At 44.4% G+C, this 21,639-nt stretch overlaps 2 protein-coding genes across 4 annotated transcripts in view; one reads left to right on the plus strand and one right to left on the minus strand.

Moving 5' to 3' along the window:
• Pitrm1 (pitrilysin metallopeptidase 1) overlaps positions 1–5,737 on the plus strand; it is a 31,967-nt gene extending 26,230 nt beyond the window's left edge. For both annotated transcript variants that reach the window (XM_005071761.4, XM_013114641.3), the window contains exons 22-27: positions 258–329; positions 964–1,076; positions 3,181–3,306; positions 4,184–4,329; positions 5,135–5,237; positions 5,364–5,737. In XM_005071761.4, coding sequence (XP_005071818.1) covers positions 258–329; positions 964–1,076; positions 3,181–3,306; positions 4,184–4,329; positions 5,135–5,237; positions 5,364–5,457 — 654 coding nt within the window. In that variant the 3' untranslated portion in view covers positions 5,458–5,737. The remainder of the gene's footprint in view (positions 1–257; positions 330–963; positions 1,077–3,180; positions 3,307–4,183; positions 4,330–5,134; positions 5,238–5,363) is intronic.
• Positions 5,738–7,266: 1,529 nt separating this feature from the next.
• LOC101840180 (phosphofructokinase, platelet) overlaps positions 7,267–21,639 on the minus strand; it is a 64,055-nt gene continuing 49,682 nt past the window's right edge. The window contains exons 16-22 of one of the 2 annotated variants that reach the window (XM_040755570.1): positions 21,289–21,441; positions 16,654–16,818; positions 15,193–15,254; positions 14,593–14,704; positions 11,829–11,928; positions 8,544–8,646; positions 7,267–7,707 (exon numbers count right to left, since the gene is read on the minus strand). In XM_040755570.1, the coding sequence (XP_040611504.1) occupies positions 7,551–7,707; positions 8,544–8,646; positions 11,829–11,928; positions 14,593–14,704; positions 15,193–15,254; positions 16,654–16,818; positions 21,289–21,441 (852 nt within the window). In that variant the 3' untranslated portion in view covers positions 7,267–7,550. The remainder of the gene's footprint in view (positions 7,708–8,543; positions 8,647–11,828; positions 11,929–14,592; positions 14,705–15,192; positions 15,255–16,653; positions 16,819–21,288; positions 21,442–21,639) is intronic. The other variant, XM_040755569.1, reaches the window with a different exon arrangement.

The following is a 21,639-nucleotide window of genomic DNA, read 5'->3' on the forward strand; positions in this document are numbered from 1 at the left end:
GAAGACAACTTGTAGGAGTTGGTTGCATCTTTCTGCTTTGCAGGTCCGGGTCCAATGAGTCACCTCACTGGCTCTGAAGGACAGGTTTATGACTATAAAGTAGCTTTCTTCATTGACTATTGGAAAAATGTACTGAAAATTTCACTTGGTTACATGAAGCCTGTCTGCCTTAGCTAACCCATGGAAGGAACTCTGTGAACTTTACAATGTTTATATCTTTGTAACAATTTAAGGAAGTTTCTCTTCATGCTTTACAGAAACCTACACACAATGGTCCCAATGGCGGTGCCCATGTTAACGGCTCCCAGATGATAAGAAAGCTAATAACAGTAAGTGACCACAGGCTGTCGGGCTCCTTGCTGTGTGCCCAAGCACACTGTGATTATCAGCATTCTTCTAGTGGGGCCTTTCTGGGACTGAACCGCAACCTCAGACGTGAGGACTCACTGTCCTTTGCCATTGCGGCCCTGAGCCTTTTCTCCTGGGAAAGCTCAGAATGTGCGTCGTGTTCCTTAATAAGCCTCCGCTTATTCTGCCACGTGGTCTCATCACTTCTCAGTTCACCCTCATTTTAATGTAGTCTACGCGGCTGAAGTCACAGCAGCCGCCTCAGTTAGGCAGTGGCATTGGTCCCTTTATACTCATTGGTCTCCACAACGATGCTGCTTGGTCTGGGTCTTTGTAGAGTAGAGCAGTTTAATGTGTTCCTGGAAACTCAGCTGCAAGCTGGAATGCTTTCAGTTTAATAGTGATTGCATTTTACTGCAGCTTACCAAATGGGAGGTTTCTTGTTAGTTCCGAAGTGTACTGCTACGTGAATTTCTGCTGTGCCGGCCTTAGCAGAACCTTGCTAGTGACGCCCATGGAGGAGATGCTGGGGAAGAGCCTACTGGCTTTCCTACCTGTGGGCCACATTTGGCTGTGCAGCCTAGTCTGACCCACAGGCCTGTCTCTGCTCCTTAGGACCCCACCTTCAAACCGTGCCAGATGAAGACACATTTCGTGCTGCCCTTCCCTGTGAATTACGTTGGCGAGTGTGTCCGAACTGTCCCCTATGCTGATCCTGATCACGCCAGGTAGGAGGAGGCGTAGAAGTGTGTCCCCTCTCTCACATCTAGACGTCAATAAAATTGTTCATCCAACATGTTAGAAGGTAGAAAGGGGACTGCCTGGGGAGATGACTTTGTTGGTAGAGTCCAAGGACCTGAGCTAAGATTCCCGGTACCCACGGAAAAGCCAGATGTGGTAGCATCTATATCTCCAGTGCCACAGAGGCAGAGATGGGCAGACTTCCAGAGCTCATTGACCAGTCAGTCTAGCCAGATCAGTGTACTCCAGGCTCAGCGAGAAACCCTACTTCTACTTCCAACAGTAAAGAACATTCTGTCAGAAGAATGGCCATGATTGCTGAACTCTCAGTTACAAATGAATGAAGTTTCATAAATAGCATATAGCAATTAGAAGTAAAAGAACAAATAGCAAGCAGTTGATAGCAGAGTGTCAAATCCTGCACTCACATATGCTGCAGAAGTGACTGGATAAGCACTGCTGAAGCTGTCCACTAGAGTTTAGATTCTAAGTGCTGGCAGTCTTACCCCTTGTGTGAGCATCCGGCTTAGCTGTTCTCAGGGCACAGTGTGTTTAATGCTCATTGGACTGTTCTCTTTTCCCCTTGTCACAGGGCCAGAGCGGGGAGGCAGGGGCCAGTGCCCCAGGACACTAGATCTTAGAGGACACTTGAGATAAATGCTCTCAAGTCTAAGAGAAGGGAACCTGCCCTGTGCCCAGTCAGCTCTCAGCAAATGCAAGCAGCACATGACAGTTTACTGATGTGATTTATAATACAGAGACTGAGTGAGCAATAGAGGGAGATACTCACCATTGATTTCTGGCCTACACGTACACACACACACACACTCACTCACACGTCCACAGGTGAGTGGAATAGCGATAAGTGATGCTTTGTACTCACAAAGTTTGTACTAGCTCCACACATGGGATCCTGTGTTACACTGTATTAGTCTGTTACCTGCATGCTCTGACTGTACCAGTCAGCAAGAGTTCATACAGAACAAAGCACACCCCACCAGTGGCCGATAAACAGCACCTTTATGAATAAAATGCCCAGTATTGTGTGCAGTTATTGTTGTGAACTGTTTCTGTCCCTAAGCTGTCCTGTATGTAGCAGCATACTTATGCCCCTAAATGCAAATGCCCTTCAAAGTGGTCAACTTACTGTGCTCATCTCTATTTAACAGTTATTAAGTGTTAGAACTGTCTGATAAATGTAGAATGAACCCATGTGCTTGCATTTGAGACACACACACACACACACACACACACACACACACACACACACACACACACACACACACAGGTCACCCTGTAGAATATCAGCAAGGATGTTAACAAGGCCATAAAGCCACCAGGAAGAAAAGGCAGGATAGTGTTTTAGTCACCACGGAAGGGAGGGTTTATTATGGTTCAAGGTTGGAAGCTGCCTTCTGTCAGGATGAGGAAGCCATGGCAGCAGGACCCTGAAGCAGCTCATGTTGTGTCCTCAGCCAGGAAGCAGAGGGCAGGGGACGCTGGCGCTCAGTTCACACTCTCCCTTTATACAGTCTGGGCCCCCAGCCCATGGGACGGTGCTGCCCTCATTCAGGTTCTCCCATGGTGCCAAACTCAGTCTGGACACTCCTCCGCATATGTGTCCCCTCAGTTTGGCAGTCGATATTAGCCATCTAGATGGCATGGTGTGCAGCGTGGAAGAGTTGCAGGGAATTTTGAAAGTGGCAGATAGTGGTACATGGATTGTGTACTCTAGGAGTCCTGAAGAGAGACAGATCCCTGAGGAGAATGGCAGAGTGTCCTGAAGCCCTGAAGTGACAGCAGCCTAGACTGATCCATCTCTGAAAGCAAGGGGGTCTGAAAGCAAGGGGGTCTGAAAGCAAGGGGGTTTGAAAGCAAGGGGCAGTTCCAGATTCCTTTGAGGAAGCTTAGAAAGGCCCTCGCTGATAGAGGAGGCAGAGTGCCTTGGAAGAGGGCCCATTGTATCTGCCCTTATAACCTAACCAGATTTAATTTCCTTTCCAGTTGTCCACCCCATTTCTGACATTGGTTTTTATGCTATGTTTCCTATGAGGCATACTCTAACTTGTTTTTCTTCTCCCCTCATTTCAGCCTTAAGATCCTTGCCCGTCTAATGACAGCTAAATTCTTGCATACAGAAATTCGAGAAAAGGGAGGGGCTTATGGTGGAGGTGCTAAACTCAGCCACAGTGGGATTTTTACGCTTTACTCTTACAGGTGAGTTTCTGGGTTGTCACCAGTCTGTGAACATTAGTGCAGTGAAGGTGACAGCTGTTTATTTGGTCCTCATTGTGATCATCTAACCACTGGACTATATCTTTTTTTTTTTTTTTGTGGCAAGGTGCAGACACAATGGTATAAGGGTTGCGTTGTTGTATTGTGTACATTAGACAAAACTCTCGCTTCATAACCAGCATGTTTTGGTAGAATGCAGTCAGAGTAGGTTCTGAACTTACTTCTGTTGTGGGAACCTAATCAGGATATGGTTCTGCTGGGTTTTCACAGGTGTGAGACTGTTGCTATTTTCTGTAAGTGTTTAGTCTCTCAGGTACTATTTCCTGAAGCCTTGTATGCCAACGTATGAAGAACTAGGCCTTGCCACTGATGTCATTCTCCTTGTCCCTGCCTCTGTCTCACAGAACTGTACTTTGGACAGGGAGAGTTCCACTGACAAATCTCAGGTCCTTGATAGTGAACCTAAAAATCTAAGAGGAGCTTTAGGCATAAGAAAGTACTCCAGAAATTTCCCCCCAAGTCTAGCTCACTTCTGGCTTATTCTGAGTCTGTTCCGGGGAAGTAAGGGCTAGTTTAATGTGCATCATCTCCATGGCTCTTCAGTAATGCCTTAGTATTCCTGACCCCCCATCATCCTGTGACTTCCCCTCTAGATGAAGTCACAGTCGAGCAGTGAGGAAGCAGGTGACTGTGATAATAAATATAGAGGGAGTGAGTGTGTCATGAGTCTTCCTGGGTCAGATTGGCATTTCTCCAGAGACATTGACTATCAGAAAAAAATTAGAGCTGTTAAACTCACGTGTTTATCATGGACCCCCCCCACCCCCCAGTATTCAGTGTTGGCTCTTTGGGTTCCCAGGGATCCAAACTCCATAGAAACACTCCAATCTTTTGGGAAGGCCATAGACTGGGCTAAATCTGGAAAGTTCACGCAGCAGGACATCGATGAAGCCAAGCTTTCTGTTTTCTCTGCTGTGGATTCTCCTGTTGCTCCATCAGATAAAGGTATTTTAAATCCTAGTAACCTGGGTGTGTGGTTTCCCCCGGGGCAGAATTCCAGACAGTTTTCTGAGTCGTGTGTCTCTGACTCACATGGATGAAACACAGTAGGAACTGTGTTCTTGCAGTTTCTCCTATCCCTGTCCTGTGTGTTCACATTTGACCACCTGAACACTGACCTTAAAAACAGCTTCATCAGTAAAGTACGTGTTAAACAGTGAATCAGACCTGCGTTGAATCCATGTAAGAAGCCAGGCATAGCAGTAGGTACTTCATAATGTCAACACTGGGCAGCTGAGGACAGGTAGATCCTTGAGGCTCACCAGTCATACTGCCAGTATACACTACATGGTGAGCTCCAGTCTGGTGAAGAAGGATCTCCCTCAGAAACCAAGGTGGGTGGGGCGATGCAAGGCTCAGCAATTAAGAGCGGTTGATTATTGCTCTTGCAAAGGATCTGGGTTTGACTCTGGCAGTTCACACGCACTTGGAACTTGGCTCCCAGGGGATCTGAGAGCTATTTTGGGCAAAGGAAGACATTTTAACACAGCGCAAGACTGACCACCTCATTCTTCAGTCCTACCCATGACCTGTGCTGATCATTCATCCATACTCTTTTTGAAAGGGGGAGTTTATAACGGGTTTGGTGCCGTTTTGTAGAGATGGATGTCAAATTTGATCTCTCTTGCCCATGTAAACTTTTTGATTGAAGAACATACCATAAAGTGACATGAGTGTGCCCACTACAATTTGAGCACAGAGGTCCCTGTGCAAGCCATCTGTCTGACCATCCCTGTGGTTTCACTTTTAGGAATGGACCACTTCTTGTATGGCCTCTCTGATGAAATGAAGCAGGCCTACCGGGAACAGCTCTTTGCTGTCAGCCATGACAGACTGACCTCTGTGAGCCATAAGTGAGTATGTGTGCCCTGGCTTCCTGTGTTAGCAGGAGGGAGGGAAACTCAGAAAGGTAAAGGCCCCTGTTGACCACTAAAAATGCTTCAACTAGAAAACAGTCCAATGTCCCATCTCCCTTGTAGGTACCTTGGCATCGGGAAGAGCACACACGGCCTGGCTATACTCGGACCAGAGAACTCAAAAATTGCCAAAGACCCATCCTGGATCATAAGATAATGAATGAGTCTTGCATATTTCTGAATATATATAAGAAATCAGAGGCTCTTAAAAACTAAGCCTCTGAGCTGAATTTATTATGAGTGGTCACAAGTGTTACAGTTTGTGTGTTGTTGTTCCAAAAATCATAGTCATATCATATTAAAAATCTGACCAAAGATGTTATTGACTCACGAGTTGAGCAGAAACTCTTAAGGAAATACTGCGAGTATGAAGAAATTCATTAAAATTATCATACATTCAGTGACAAAGGTGAACAAATTAAAATTCTGAAATGTTACTAAGCCTAGAACATTTATTTTAAAAATAAAAGTCGTTCTTTAAAAAAAAAAGAAGAATGAATATTCATTTGGAGAAACAGCTCAGCAGCTAAGAGCACTTGCTGCTCTTGCAGGAGACCAGGGTTAAGTTCCCGGAACCCATTAGCATCTCACTACCATCTGTAACTTGTTTCTGGGGAGCTGATGTCCTCTTCTGGATCCTAAGGGCAAACCCTGCATACATTCAGTGCTCGGGCATACATGCAGTCAAACATTCATACTTATAGAATAAATCATTTTTTAGAAGGAACACATGAACAAACGTAGAAGTCTGCATGGTGCGAGTGTGATCACATCATAGACAGGAAGGGAAGTGCAGATTTGAGTCCCACAGGGCTCTCCAGTGAGCATCCACCTCAAGAGTTAGTTGTGGTAATGTTAACCCAAGATTTTCCCTTTGTCTTCAGTGAGTGTCTTGTTTCTTTTATTATTTTATCCCCAAACACAGTTGACTCTTAAATCACCCCCTTCCTCTGTAAAATTGTCCATATTACTGCTGTGTAGGTATCTAGAGGATGCCTTAAGTAGAAGTAAGAACACCTTGACTAGGGGCGAGAGGCAGGGGTGCTTTGCCTTGCAGATGACTCATCAGTTGAGGGTATAGGGGGTAGAGTGGGAGGCCCTATTGCCTGGAACCCCATCATTAATCCTTACAGTGAGTTATCAGACTTTCAGAGGGGGAAAGCCCAAGTTCCACTTAGAACCACTGCTTTTGGAGAAGCTGATGTCATATTGTCCTTGAAAACCCCCTTGGTGACTTTATGTGTACAACTAAGGCTGAAACTGAGACTAGAAGGTATATATATCACTGGTTCATCCTTGTCATTTTAAAATCCTTATTTTACAAGAACAACTAGCTAAGAGTAGTGATGTACATTTAAATAACTGAAATCATAACCCGGGAGTTAATACTGTTCTCCACCTGTATGATCATCAGTGTCAGAGCCAGGTAAGCTCAGCACTGTATGTCAGAGACGACGGGATGGGTGATAGAGCATGTGAGAAAGATGATAATCTGCATTTACGTAAGCATGTGGAGGTCAGAAGTCAGCAGACTTCCTGTGGTGTCCTTCATTGAGCATCCTCCATGTTTTGATTTGTTTTGCTTTGTATTTCGACACAGGGTCTCTCACTAAGCAGGCTAGGACTGGCCAGCACCCTGGAGATCTGCCAGTCTCTGCTAGTGCATACACCACACCTTCCTTATTTAATGGGTTGTGGCCATCAAACTCGGGTCCTCTGACCCCTCCCTTTCAGTAGAGCCACAGAGGAGTTCCGTGGTCACTTAACGCACACAGCTGGTGTTTATCATAGCATTCTTCTCTCCCCTCCTTTCATGACTATTTGCATAGTCCCTATCTACACCTGCCCCCGATCTAAGGAGACGTTGCTAGCCTGTGTCCATAAAACTTCTGAGGAAACCCTTGGAGGCAAGGAAAAAGCATCATTGAGATTTCAGACTCCTACTTAAAATAAAGGGGGTACCATGGGAGTTGTAACCAAATATTTAATTCCACAAGATACATACATGGTGATGCACATGACAGTACCCAGTACAGTAGAAAACTGACACCTGATCAAGGGCATGAGGCTGGATTTCATTTCTCAGTGGTTATGGCAAGTGGTGCTCTCTGATTATCACTGCTGGCAATACTTGGTCAACAATACTTGCATAAAGTGCTGATAAATAACTATGTTACAAAAAGCATGGTCCCCGGGGAACGTTACAGGCTTCCTTAGACAAGTGTGCAGGTCAGGTGATAGCATGCTTGATCAGATGGCTGCCGGTTCTCCAAATGAGGTGCCCTGATTGTGTTGCAAGGGCTCCAGCTTGCCTGAATCAGATACGTCATAGCTCGCCTTGTACTTGGCCAAGATCTTCATGAGAGGCCGCAGTTTCAGCCACCAATGCTGCTTGGGGATCCGGTGCCTGGCAGAAAGATAAGCCATCAAGTATTATGTGTGTACTGGAAGACAACTTCCGACTGCTACAGGCTGCTGGGGAACTGTTTGAATGGCCTCCCCAGAGAAGATGAACTTTGTGGTCACCTCAAGAAATTTGGGGTGTTATGGCAACTATATTTAATTTCAAGACAAGGTCTTACTACGTAGCCCAGGGTGACTGTAAACATGAAATCCTTTAGTTTGTAAGTGAATGCTAGGATGACAAGTATCACTACCACGCCCTGTGTGTGTGTGTGTATACACATGTCTGTATGTGTGTGCATGTGTGTCTGTATGTATATATGCATGTATGTCACTGGAGATTGAACCTAGGACCCAAACAACGAGGTAAGTGCTCTACAACCAGCAATGTCCTCATCCCTTTATATAGTTACTGTTTTGGAGCAAAGTCTCACCCTGTTGTCCCATCTGACCTTGAATTTAGGATTACCCTAAATCAGCCTCAGTGCTGGAATTGCAGGCCTGTTCCACCACACCCCACTGCATAGAGCAATTTCCACAGGTCAGCTGAAACCATTACTTCTATTTTTATCTAAAACATCTACCCTAGTGTTACACGCACAGACACACACACACACAAACACACACACACACACACACACACGCACGCACACACACGCACGCACGCACACACAGACACACACCTAACTAGCTTCAGAAAAGCTCAGATATTACCTAAAACAGTTCACTAAGTGAGTTCCATATGGTAACCAGAGTAGCACTGGTGATCTGCCCTCGGAGCTGCTAGTTCTCATCCATTCTCATGAATAGATTTAGATAAGGAATAGTTCATGGACTTACTCAAAATCACTTTCTTTCTTCAGTTGCACCACTGGTTGAAACAGGAGGTCTCTTTTTCTTATTCCCAGGAGACAAACGGAATCATCACTAACAAATTTTTTCCCTGTGAAAGTTAAAATATGAAATACTCAGCATATTGAGTGAGCACACTTAACAGCATCTGAAAAACAAGACCGTGAAGGGTGAGAAACCACCAGAGAGCATATCTGTATGGAGGGAAGAACGGCAGCTCTTCAGAGGCCTTCTGAAGAGCAGCAGCTCAGTGCCAAGCCCAATGGGGGTGTGGAGTACTCCTGAGAAACAGTCCAGTCTCTTGAGGGGAACTCTAGGAACAGTTTCCTTCCCCAGACTTGAGCTCTGTCTTCTTAGGTACCTTCAGGGTTCCTCCAGGATGGGGCACAAAGAGGCCTAGATTGTGCTGGGGCCTTCTTTATGTCATACACCCAAAAAAGAGCCCTTTACCTGCTTCCTACATACAGTACACTGGCTGTATATTGGCCACCAGTGGGACAGGTTTCTGGAAAGGAGCATTTTATTATATATACAGTGTTCCACCTGCATGTAGGTCTGCATGTCAGAAGAGGGCACAAGGTCTTATTATAGATGGTTGTGAGCCATCATGTAGTTGCTGAGGATTGAACTCAGGATTTCTAGAAGAGCAGTCAGTGCTCTTAAGTGCTCTTAACCTCTGAGCTATCTCTCTAGTCTGGCAAAGGAGAATTTCATAGAGTGTCAGGTATTTCACTAAATGGTATAAGAAAATGTGCTCAAATTGCAAGAAGATGTCCCTTTAATAATAAATGTTCAAGGACAAACTGGGAAAAGAAAGTGAGGCAGAAAGAAAGAATACAAGAGTATAAAGTGATATAGAAAAACTATCAAGAGAAAAAACGCCAGAGTCAGGATTTTGAAAATACTAAGTCAGTTGGAATTATATCCTTTTTGTCGAGTGCCACTTTTGTGAGCCCCATGTTGGTCACTGTATAGGTCTATTCTAATGAAAGCACACCTAGTATGACTGATAAAGCCTGAGGTAGGAACGCGGTGCCAAAAACCCTAGTGCAAAATCTCTATGAAAAGGGAACAGGATCTAAAACTGCAGGCTTCAAAAGGGGATAGCGTGAAAAGTTTCATGCAAATTTTTTTTCTTTTTTTTTTTTTGAGACAGGGTTTCTCTGTATTGTTTTGGAGGCTGCCTTAGAACTCGCTCTGTAGATCAGGCTGTCCTCGAACTCACAGAGATCCGCCTGCCTCTGCCTCCCAAGTGCTGGGATTAAAGGCATGCACCACCAACACCCGGCTTCATGCAAATTTTTGACAATGTAAATATTTTAAACTATCCTAGAAAACATAAGTTACAAAAATTATCCAAGAACTCTTAGGGGAGTGCCTGAACCCTAACCTTAGTGAAATGACAGACTCTAGATATCCCCTATGTGGAAGGAATTGGCAATAGGGTGGGAGGCTGGGGGGGAGGGGTGCAGGAGGAGGGGAGGGAGAGAGAACTAGGATTGACATGTAAAACAAGCTATTTAAAATTTAAAAAATTTTAAAAAGTTATCCAAGAAGAAAAGAAGTGTGTACTTTCATTGAGCATGAATGAAATCCATTTAGCACTCAAATCTTTCCACAAAGGAAGCCGGAGGTTTTGGCAGATGGTTTCACAGGAAGAGTCTACCAAACACAGGAAAGCTAAACTCCCACATTACACGGACTATGAGGGAAGAAACCCCCTGCCCCCTTCATTTTCAGAAGACTCTGTGAAAAATACCAGTTGGGAAACAGCTGGTGGATATTTTCCATCACAAAAATAAGTGTCCTATCCCAACGAATTGGAATGTCTGGGTGTCAGTCATGGGCCAGGTGGGCATAAAGGAAACCAGTGTGCCTGTGAGTAACCAGAGGCTGAGACTACCTTAGAGCCTATGTTAAGCATACATCTGGGGTAGGCATGGGGGAGGGAGAGACCCCAGACTCTACAACATATTGAGTCAAGAAACTTGGAGACACCAAAGTTTAGCAGGTCTTAGCAGTTAGCAGTTCCATCGTGTGTGTTCATCAGTGTGTGAACAAGACCATCACAAAAGTACAGAAACACAACCTTCCTCCATACAATCTAGAAAGCAGAGCTGAATTGCACCTGAAAGATGTATTCACTTCATAGTAACATTCTAGAATCTAGAAGAAATCAAAAGAATGGTTATCATAAAATCCTATGGTTAGCTCTGGAAAAGAGAATAAAATATTGAAGAAAGACAGTATCTCAGACCACAGCCAAACATTAGGTAGAGAGAGAGCCCAAATGGGAAAGCTACATCAAGTTCCTCCCCTTAGAACATGGGGAATCCTGCAGAAGAGGGGGAGAAAGAATTGTAGAAGCCAGAGGAATTGAAGACACCAGAAGAACAAGGCCCACAGAATCAACTAAGCAGGGCTCACAGAGACTGAAGCAGCATACACTGAGTCTGTGCTAGGTCCTCTGCATATATGTTTTGGTTGTTAGTTTGGGTGCTTTTGTGGGACTCCTAAAAGTGGGAGGTGTCTGTGACTCTGTTGCCTGCTCTTGGGAACCTTTTCCTCTTACTGGGTTGCCTCACCCAGACCTGATAGAAAGATTTGTGCCTAGTTTATTGTATCTTGCTCTGTATGTCATGTTCAGTTGATATCCCTGGGAGGCCGGCACTTTTCTGATGGGAAATGGAAGAGGAATGAATCTGGAGGGGAGGGAAGAGGGGAAAGGGAGGGGAAATTGTCATCAGGAAGTACTGTATGAGAGAATTAAAAAAAAAAAACAATATTTAGGGTTTGAAGGAGGAAAATCGGACAGAGACCTCCCAGGCAGTTGTGCATCTTTCTCACCCGATGTCAAAGTTGTCTGTGAACCAAATCAATGAACAACTGTTACATAACCTAAGTGAAAGGACCCTGAATGTGTTTCATGACGCCACAGAGATAAATAAAGGCTACCTTTTACGGTCTTGCGAATGGCGAGCAATGCGTGCCCAACAGTCTTCTGGCTAACAAGAATGCTAAAAAACTGCTTGTCACCCATTTGCTAACAGCAGAAATAAAGCATTCATTTTTATTAATGATGTTTATTTATAACCTTGGGAAGTCACAAATGGTATTCAGTACTCACAGGCAAGGAAGGATAAGATGGTATATTGGGCATCTTGACGGCAGATTTAAAGGAGAAAAGACATCATAGCTTTTATAACACAGGGTTCCCAGTGAGGGAACTGAGGTATCTCACACTGTGTGCCTATTCTCCCCACTGACTCCTACCTGTGCCTTGGGACCCCTTCAGTTTCTCCGTGATCCACTCCATAGCTCTGGCAGAGATTTTTGTCCCAAAGTTTCTGTCGAATGGAGAAGGTGATCCCCCCTGTGGTGAGCAAGATAATGAAATGTAAGTCAGTTACAGTAATTTCTCCAGATTTTTTTAAAAATTAATCAAAAAATACCATAACTTAACAAGATCCATGAGTCATTTAGAACTGCAAATCTGCAAATATGGTTTGGTTTTGAATATACAGGACAAGAAGGAAACAGTTTTGCAAGTCTTGGAACCGAACCTCAACTCGGCCTCCTACACAACCTTGTGGTGTTCTCAACTAAACAAGTCAGCTATCACTCTTCCTGTCTCTGTCTCTCTTTGTGTCTCTCTGTCTGTGTGGTGCAGACATGCGAAAATGCAGGTGTGCTCATCTACATGTGCACATGCAGTGAGCAGTGCAAGACACCAAGTGTCTACTCTATGGCTTTCCACCAATAACTGGAAGCTCCCATTTATTTATTTTCTCAATCTGTCTATCTTATATCCCAGTGTTGGTGTTACAGGCAGGTGCAGACATGCCTCACTTATTATGTGGGTGCTGGAGATTCACATTCTGGTCCTCATTCTTACAGAACAAGGACTGTTACCCAAAGAGCCATCTTCCTAGCCCTGTTCTAATACGTGGGGTGAATCACAGATCCTTTACTGATAAAAATCTGACTGATAAAAATGAGACTATACACATTCCTACTCAACTTCAGGAATTCATGAACTCTTTTGAAATAAGTTAGTGGCTCCTAGTTCCCTCAAGTGGGTACCTTCACTGACTAGCAAAATAACAATATCAGTAGTCTCTGAATTTGATTGAGACTCTTCCTCAATGAATAATGTGGGTGAGCAATCATGGCTGATTCCTGCTGTCAACATTAAGCCTCCACACACAGTGGACACACATGTACATACATACCAAAAAGGGAAAAGGGCACATGTCTTAGTCAGTGTTCTATTGCTGTGAAGGGTCATCACTACCACAGCAATTCTTACAAATGAAAACATTTAATTGGGGGCCAGCTTACAGTTCAGAGGTTTAGTTCATTATCATCATGGAGAGTGGCATGCAGGCAGGCAATTTGCTATAGAGAAGGAGTTGAAACTTCTACATCTTTTTTTTTTTTTTTTTTTTTTTTTGGTTTTTCGAGACAGGGTTTCTCTGTGGCTTTGGAGGCTGTCCTGGAACCAGCTCTTGTAGATCAGGCTGGCCTCGAACTCACAGAGATCCGCCTGCCTCTGCCTCCCGAGTGCTGGGATTAAAGGTGTGCGCCACCAACGCCCGGCCGAAACTTCTACATCTTAATCCACAAATAACAGGAAGTGAACTGTCTCACTGGGTATGCTCCAGCGTATGAGACCTCAAAGCCCACCTCCACAGTAACACACTTCTTCCAACAAGGCCACACTTCCTAATAGTTCCACTTTCTATAGAACAAGCATTGAAATACACATGAGTCTATGAGGGTCATATCTACTCAAACTAACATAGTACATCTACATACATGAGCAATACACACACACACACACACACACACACACACACACACACACAAATGGCTGAAGACAAAAATTTCCCTACATTGCACACAGGCCAGCAAATAAAGAACAAGGGGACCACTGACTCCGAAGCTGATATCCAACCTTGTCACCTAGACACAATTATTCGTCATAATTAGAGAGTATAAAAAAAGAAGACAATAAAAAAATGCCATTATTCTGAGAAATACTTCTATATTTCCAAATGATTTTGACTTGGTGAAAGTGTCAAATAAATATTTCTGATGTCATATTCCATCTTAAAGCTCAGTAAATGCTGATACTTCAACAAAGTAACCAGAATATTTCCATTGACCAGTGTTCTTTGTCTACATGGAATCTGGTAGTTTTTTCCTTAAAAATCCTGCTGTGGCTTAAGTGTGGAATCTCCCCAAAATGCTCATCATGTCTTAGAACATTTGGTCTTCTATTGGAGGGAGGGGAGCTTAAGATAGACTAAATGGAGGAAGTAGGTCACAGAGGAAGCTCAATTGATGTCTCTTAACCCAGCCCCACTTCTGATGGCCCTCTGCCCCCAGACTGTGGATTCCAAAAGACCAGCTGCTTCATACTCCTGCCCCATGTCTTTCTCCTTAAACTACTGGCCAACATAAATCCTTCCTACAATAATAGAAATGAGATTAATATACGAGACCTCAAGGCCCACCTCCACAGTGGCCCTCTTCCTCCAACAAGGCCACTTCCTAAGTGTCACTTTCTATAGGCCAAGCATTCAAACACACATGTGTCTATGGGGGCCATATCTACTCAAAACACCACAGTGCTTCTACATACATGAGTAACAAACTCAAATACACACACACACACACACACACACACACACACACACACACACACACGGATGAAGACAAAAGTTCCATACATCACACACAGTTCAGCAAATAAAGAAAAGGGGGACAATTGATTCCCAAGCTTTCTGTTAGCTGCTAAGTTGCTTTTTGTCAGCTATTTGATCATGGCCATGAGAAAAACAGCTAAGCATTTCCCATAAACCCCAGCTATCATAGAAGACAGAGCATCCTAAAGATGATGGCATTTTATATGACTCAAAATGTTGGATTCTTACAATAATCTCAGAATTTACTTATGCTCACTTCCCACAGAATGGCACCATTCGAAAGGGGACCCCTGGAGGCTCAGGGGCCACAGAGGACCACAGCCTACCTGCTGCATGTGGCCCAGCACGTTTTTCCTGCAGTCAAACACTCCTTTGCCTTCCTCTGAGTAGAGCTGGTAAATGAAGTCAGTGGTGTAGTTTACATTGCAGCTTTCGTTTCTGAAATGAATGTGAAGGAGTCAAGTTTACTCCAGGCTGTAGAGAAGGGCTGAGGGCTTTTTAGAGAACAGTTCCTCCTAGCCAGGCTGCTCCAGGCTCAGGATGCCCAGGCACTTGCCACACCAGCCTCCTCACCTCTGCCCCTAACTCTGACTCTGTGGATATTTCCCTTTCTTCCTGAAGACCAGGAGGGCTTAAGTAAATGAGTGGCAAATATCTTGAAAATAACAGCTTACAGACTATAGAGCAAAAATAAGTCTTAAATAAAGGACTGCCCTTCATTTCAAGGAAAACCTGTGGTGGTGGTGTTGTTGTTTTGTTTTGTCTTATTTTGTTTTGTTTTTTAACAACTTAGGTCTGTACCTGTGTTTCTTTAGGATTCATGGAATCAGTGGCAAAGCAAAGATATTGCTGGTGTTTAGATCACATGACAGCTTCTGCCCAAGAAACCAGTTCTAAAATGGAAGAATGCAAATGCTTTTCATTACCTGAGTACAAGGCCCCTCTGAATACTGGTCTTCATTTTGTCTCTCAAGTGTTCCACGTTGGACTAGAAAAGAATGTTTTATTACTCAATTAGACAATACACTTTTTGGGCACCTTCTGTAAAAACATTTACACTAGAATGGAATACGGTCAGCAGCTTTATAGCTTAAATGTTTTGGGGGGTATTACAGTACGGGAATATAGTGGGTAATGGCAAAACATGATGGTATTGATAGTAAACCAGACAAATATGGAATGTGTAATAACTGGGGCTATGCTACTGGGCATATGTATTAGTAAATGAATACTGTCCCATCCCCAACTAGTTTTCCCTCTTAAAATATTTACTCTATACATTTGCCTAATGTTCATGAGTATGATGGTTAGTTTTCATTGTCAACCCGTCACGATCAACAGCTACCTAAGCGTCTCTGACTATGTATCAGGCTTGAGTCTGTGGGTATGTCTATGAGGACTTATCTTGATGTTAACCTAGGAGGGAGGATTCACACCTTCCCTAGGAAGGTGATTCTGAACTATATACAAGAGAAAGTTGATGGCTAGCAACGCCTGCATTTGTTCTCTGTGCTCTTGAATGTGCAGCTTCCAGTTCCAGCTGCTTTGACTTCCCTGTAATGATGGACCATAACCTGGAATTACAAGTGAAATAAACACTTTGTCCCTGAAGTTACTTTCGCCTGGATATTTTATCATAACAGTGAGAAACAAAACCAGCACAATGACAGTGCTTCAAAAGACCTGCGGGATGCTATTTAAAACAGCAGGTCCCATTAAACACATACCTTTAAGTGACTTATACCAAACATTGGTATAAGGATGATCATTAAAAAATACTTATACAAGCCGGGTGTTGGTGGCACACGCCTTTAGTCCCAGCACTTGGGAGGCAGAGGCAGGTCGATCTCTGAGCTCAAAGCTAGCCTGGTCTACAAAGTGAATTCCAGAACAGGCTCCAAAGCAATACAGAGAAACCCTGTCTTGATAAACCAAAAAATATAAAAAATAAAATAAAATAAAATACGTATACATACATAAACACAGAGATAAAGGGGGTTAAGACCCCTTACGAGCACTTTCCGTTCTTGGAGAGGATCCAGCTTCTATTCTCAGCACTCACATGGGGGTTAACAACCATTCCAGGGAATCTGAAACCCTCTTCTGGCCCATGAGGTGTGCACATACATACTCATGTGTATAAAATAACATCACACACAAGAAGGATCCTCAACATTATCTAGTAATGGTCACCCATCCAAAAAGCTCCTAAGACTCAAGTACAAATATCTGGATTTGGAGATGACAGCTGAACGAACAAACGGCTTGCAATGATTAATAACACCATCTCCAGCCTTCAAAAACCCAATAGGGAGTTTGTAAATATGGTGTCTTTAATCAGCACTGCTAAATGAAGTGCTCTCGGAGTCATGCACGCATTGGCGTACCTGTAAATCTCTGATATCAAATGGTTCTTCAAAGATGTAGGCAGCATCGGCTCCCGAAGCAAGAGCACCCATGTTGGCCAGGTAGCCACAGTATCCTCCCATCGTTTCAATGATGAACACCCGGCGCTTGGTCCCACTGGCCGACTGTTTGATTCGGTCGCATGTCTGGCCACACACAAGGAGAGCTGTCATTTGAATCCAGAACCTTGGCTAGTGCCACATGTGCACTAGCCCGGGGCCTGCTCTCCCCACAAGCTGTGTTTCCCTCCACCAAGCCTGAGCGTGCAGTAGCAAGCATTGGGCGCAGAGAGGAGCAGTAGATAAAAGTACTTAGATGCAGCCTGGGAGTTGGAATCTCTGTGATCACCTGTGGTGGGGGCCTGGCTGGGCCATTACCCTGCAGAGTAGTTACCCCAGTCAGCTCACTTGCTTTGCTGTCTGAATATGTCCTCACTGGAAGGATTTTTGCAAGTCAATATTTACCTGGTATTTATATTCCCATGGGAATGTTGATTACCTGGTGTCCTAGATGCCATCTTAACTTTTCTGACACTGTTTTGTAGTACAAAGCTCTTTGTGATAACAGAGACTTTGTCTTAGGTATATCCTTGGGTGTTTCATAAGGGTATCTCTGTCCACAGAGAACAGCTTCATGGACAAAGGCATCCAGACACATCATCCAGGCACTCGCATCGGGTTTCACACTGAAAAATTACTCACTGCCTCACACCCACAGTGCCAGTGTAGATGCCATTCATTTCCTCAGAAGTCAGCGAAAGCCTCTCCCTTCATTCCCAGTATCTGTTCTGTGCCCACGAAACTGAGGTCCAAATATGCAATCCAACCAGAGTGTGTTCTTGCCCTCTTCCAAACCCTTCAGTCCTGAATTTTTAAGTATGCATCAGCGCCTTCCTATGGAACGTGCAGCCCTGCCAATGCCCAGCACCCTGCCCAGTCTCGGTTCTATTTGCTGTCCTAACGCAGGATATGCTACTGTCTGAGTTTCTATGGGACCTTCAGACACAGTAGACTCCAGGCACAGCTAAGAAAACTAGACACAGAAGTCATCAAAGGTATCCCATTCACATTTGCTGGAACACCATGAATATTCTCTTACACAATTAAGTAAAAGGTCTAGAGATGGGATTATTCTGGATTATCTGAGAGAACCTTGAATGCCATTGTGTGTCATTGTGAAGGGGGCAAAGGAAGCCAGGAAGGGTACAGAAACAGACCACTATACAAAGGAGTGAAAAACTTCATGCTGGCTGAAGAGAGGTCAGGGGTCATGGCCTGCCAGGGATGCAGGTCAGTAAAGTAGACGCCACTACAGCCTCTCTCCTGGAGCTCACAGCTTGACTTCAGTTCCCTGATTTCTGCCCCTGACAGCTGTGAGAAAATGGGTATTGTGTCAACATGTGTGCAGCCGTTTAGTACAACAACCACAGGAAACTCACTCAGGCTCTTTCCTGTCCTCTTATCTGTGACCTGTGTCCCAGTTAAAACGTCATTTCCTCAGGAAGACATTGTGTGACCTCTAGGACTGGATAGTCCCTCTGGTAGGGACTCTCATGACTGTGTCCTCTCTTCACCCAGTCCTCCTGCCATGTGTGCTTATTAGATTTGGGTATTTCCTCCTCTCTGATGCCATTCCTTAAGGGCAGGAACCCTGGACTGGGCTAATGCCACTTCACTATCCTCCACAGACAGCTGTGCCTGCAACACAGTAGAGGCTTAATCCTAAACAAAAGTGCACATGCTACTCACCCTACCAGTCAACAGTCCAGAGCTAAGAGGACAGTGACATCATGATGGGAGAAGGGACTCTTGGATTGTAGCAGTCACACGTCTTTAGCAAGAGCAGAAAGTGAGTCTTTGGATATTTTTGCATGATTACTTTGAGTTATATTTAACAGATCGTGCTTAAGAACAAACACAGGTTTTATGAAAAGCATTCCAATCTGCAATTTCTCTTGTAGGTCATCCTGCCCAAAAGTATTTAAGCCCCGAATTCCCTAGCAAGAGAGATGTAACCACAGAAGAGGGATCAATCTTGTACTGAACCTCTTTCTAGGACATTCAGATGCTGAGAGACTCCCTGTGTGGTTTTTGTTACAGAGCCATCCTACAAGGTTAAGGAAAGCTGCAGATTCAAATGCCTGTGCTGAGGCAGGTGGCCAGTCCCAAGGGGAGCAAAACCACATGGATTATTCTTCCAATTTAATCTTTCCCATATGCCCTTTCTAATGGTTACTAATTCAAAGAACTATACTGTAGTCACTTGACAATACAAGAATATTACTAAGGAAGAAGCCTTTGGACACAAGGCCCATTTATATAGAAGTCTGAGCTCTGATCCAAACAGATTGTTGATGGAGCAAAAATAAACTGATTAGACTATACCTGACATGGAAGAAAAGCCCAGGCTTTCTGTTTGCCACTGGCTGGAAAACCAACAGTAGGGGTTTGGAATGGTCTGCCTCTGCCTGGAGCTTACATACACTCCTCCTATACTCTCATTACCCAGATTGCATCTGAAGACTTCACTTAGCTTCTTCTAAAAATAGTAAGCCATCCTAGTCACGTCTCACTCAATTACGAAAAGCAGTACTGACATGGAAAGGGCCAGCCTACCAATGCCATCTGCCATGTGCTAACGGGCCTCCCTGACTTCTGCTGAGAGCAGGAACCATTTAGGGTTATGTTAGATAATGCCTCTTATGATAGAATAAATGCTTCATAGCCAAGTTCGCAGAGCTCCAAGGCACAAAGTGGTGATTCCTCTGGAAGGAGTCCTTCTGGAGGAAGAATGTCAAGTTACTGTTCATATATCGTGGTTGCTCTGCTATACACACTGTCTTTTCCAAATGTAAGAAAGGTAAGACAATAAGGCTGAGCCTACCACAGAGCTAATTCTTTTCAAGAGAAATCAATAGATTTTATAGGATTTAGTGTGGGAGTAATCCTGTCTTACATGTTAAGAGGCTCCCTCCCTACTTTGCCCCTGACCCCATAACTGGTATTTCTTCAGAATACTCACTGAAGAACCCAGGTAGCCAGATAGGGAAGGAGCTTGGCAATGGGTAGGAGGAGTACTTTCCTACTATGAACTGGCAGAGAAATGATTGGTACTCATTTCCTGGTCAGTGAAGCCAGTGCCCAAGGCAGAAAGCTGAAGCATGTTGGATGATCTAGGACGTCTGCCTGTGATATTACCTGTTCACAGAGGTGTTTAGAAAGGAAATCTCAGACTGTGCCTGAGCTCCAAGGCATTCAGTGAGTAGGGTTCAATTTAGAGGCGTGTTTGTGATTCTATTTAACACACAAAGAAAATTAACTCCAGGGAGGGTGAGTGTGAGCCAGGGGAGCTTCCATGTTACTCAAGCTATACCAAGAGACAGGTTTCAAGGGAGATCCCAAGGGTATGGCAACCTGTTAGAGCCCCATTCTAACATCTTAGTGGTGAATTCAGATGCTTGACCCAATTGGGCACCTCCCCCTTTTCCTGCTATGGAATTTAACTTAGGAGAAAGAACTTGAGATCTAAGGAATGTCTCCACCAGTTAGAACTCATTGCATACTCTAGAGCAGTTGTTCTCAACCTTCCTAATGCTGCAGCCCCAATATAGTTCTTCATGTTGTAGTGACCACCAACCATAAAATTATCTGATTGCTACTTCATGAGTATGTTTTTGCTGTTATGAATCATAATATAAATGTCTGATATGTAGGATATCTGATATGTGACTCCTTTGGGGTCCATGACCCACAGATTGAGAACTCTAGAGGCAGCTTGGATGTGAGTACCTTAGGTAAGAAGCTAGCTTGCTGGCTTTGGGTTGGGGTAAGAGGAGTTAGGCATGGTGAGAAGTTAAGCCCACATGTTTGACCACCATCCTTCCTGCTGTAACCACTACCTTCAGCAAAGGACTTTGGAGCTAGCAGACAGCCTCCTGTCTCAGCAGCACCTAGTGAGTCAGTTCATTACCTGTGTTACAACGTAGATACCAGCATCACACCAGCAGTACCGCTGCTCCATCTCCCCACACAGTGTGTGGTAAGTAAAGCCACGTTGCTCTCAGAGAGTGACTGTTGCCTGCAGAGCCTCTCATCTTTCCAAGCAATGGCCTGGGGCTCACTTTGTTTGAGCAGATATATTGACAGTGCTTAATCTGAGACTTCTTATTCTTACTTACAGGACGTCTAGATCCGATTCTTTGTGCTCCTCCTGCAACTTGTTCCCTAACCCTCCTCGACATCACAACTCTAACAAGGGGGCACTGGACAGATGCAGCTGACCTTACCAGAATTGATGTCCGCAGCTCTCCTATTCAGATGGCACAGATACACTATGGAGAGGCCGGCATAGAGCATTTTATCTTGAGTTAATAAAGACAAGGTGCTCACCATGAGAAACAAGGAAACACTATCCTATTAGCAAAAATGTAGCCAAAAGGTAAAGATATATTTTGGCTTATTCTTTCTGAAAAACATGAGAGGGTTTCTCTTTCAACTTCTAATTAAGGCCAGACAGGCAAAAGTTAAAGGCCACAAGTTGAGAGCTGGAGCTGACAGGCAGAAGAAAAACATCATTAAGACAAACAAAGCAAAATGTGAGTGGAAGCAGTCTCTTACCTGGACAACCACATTCAGGCCAGTGTCAGTACCGATAGATACTTCCGTACCAGGGACACTGTTACTAACAGTGGCAGGCAAGACACATACTGGGATGCAAAACTCCTCGTGGCTGTTTCGAGCATCAGCCAGCATGGCCGCACCATGGAAAGCCTGAAGCAGCAGGGCCATGGCAGTTAGAGGGGTGCCAGGACTTCACTTGCCAAGTCAATGAGCACAGATGGCAACTCCAGGGATGTGACAGGGTGGGAACCAAGCAACTGGAAGGGAGCTGGTCTACATGGGTCAGCAGAGCCCATGAGAGGCCTGGGTTGGCATCTGAGCAGGCGCAGGGCATGCCACAACTATTCA

Source organism: Mesocricetus auratus, unplaced genomic scaffold, assembly GCF_017639785.1.
Source record: "Mesocricetus auratus isolate SY011 unplaced genomic scaffold, BCM_Maur_2.0 Super-Scaffold_100013, whole genome shotgun sequence".
NCBI lineage: Eukaryota > Metazoa > Chordata > Mammalia > Rodentia > Cricetidae > Mesocricetus > Mesocricetus auratus.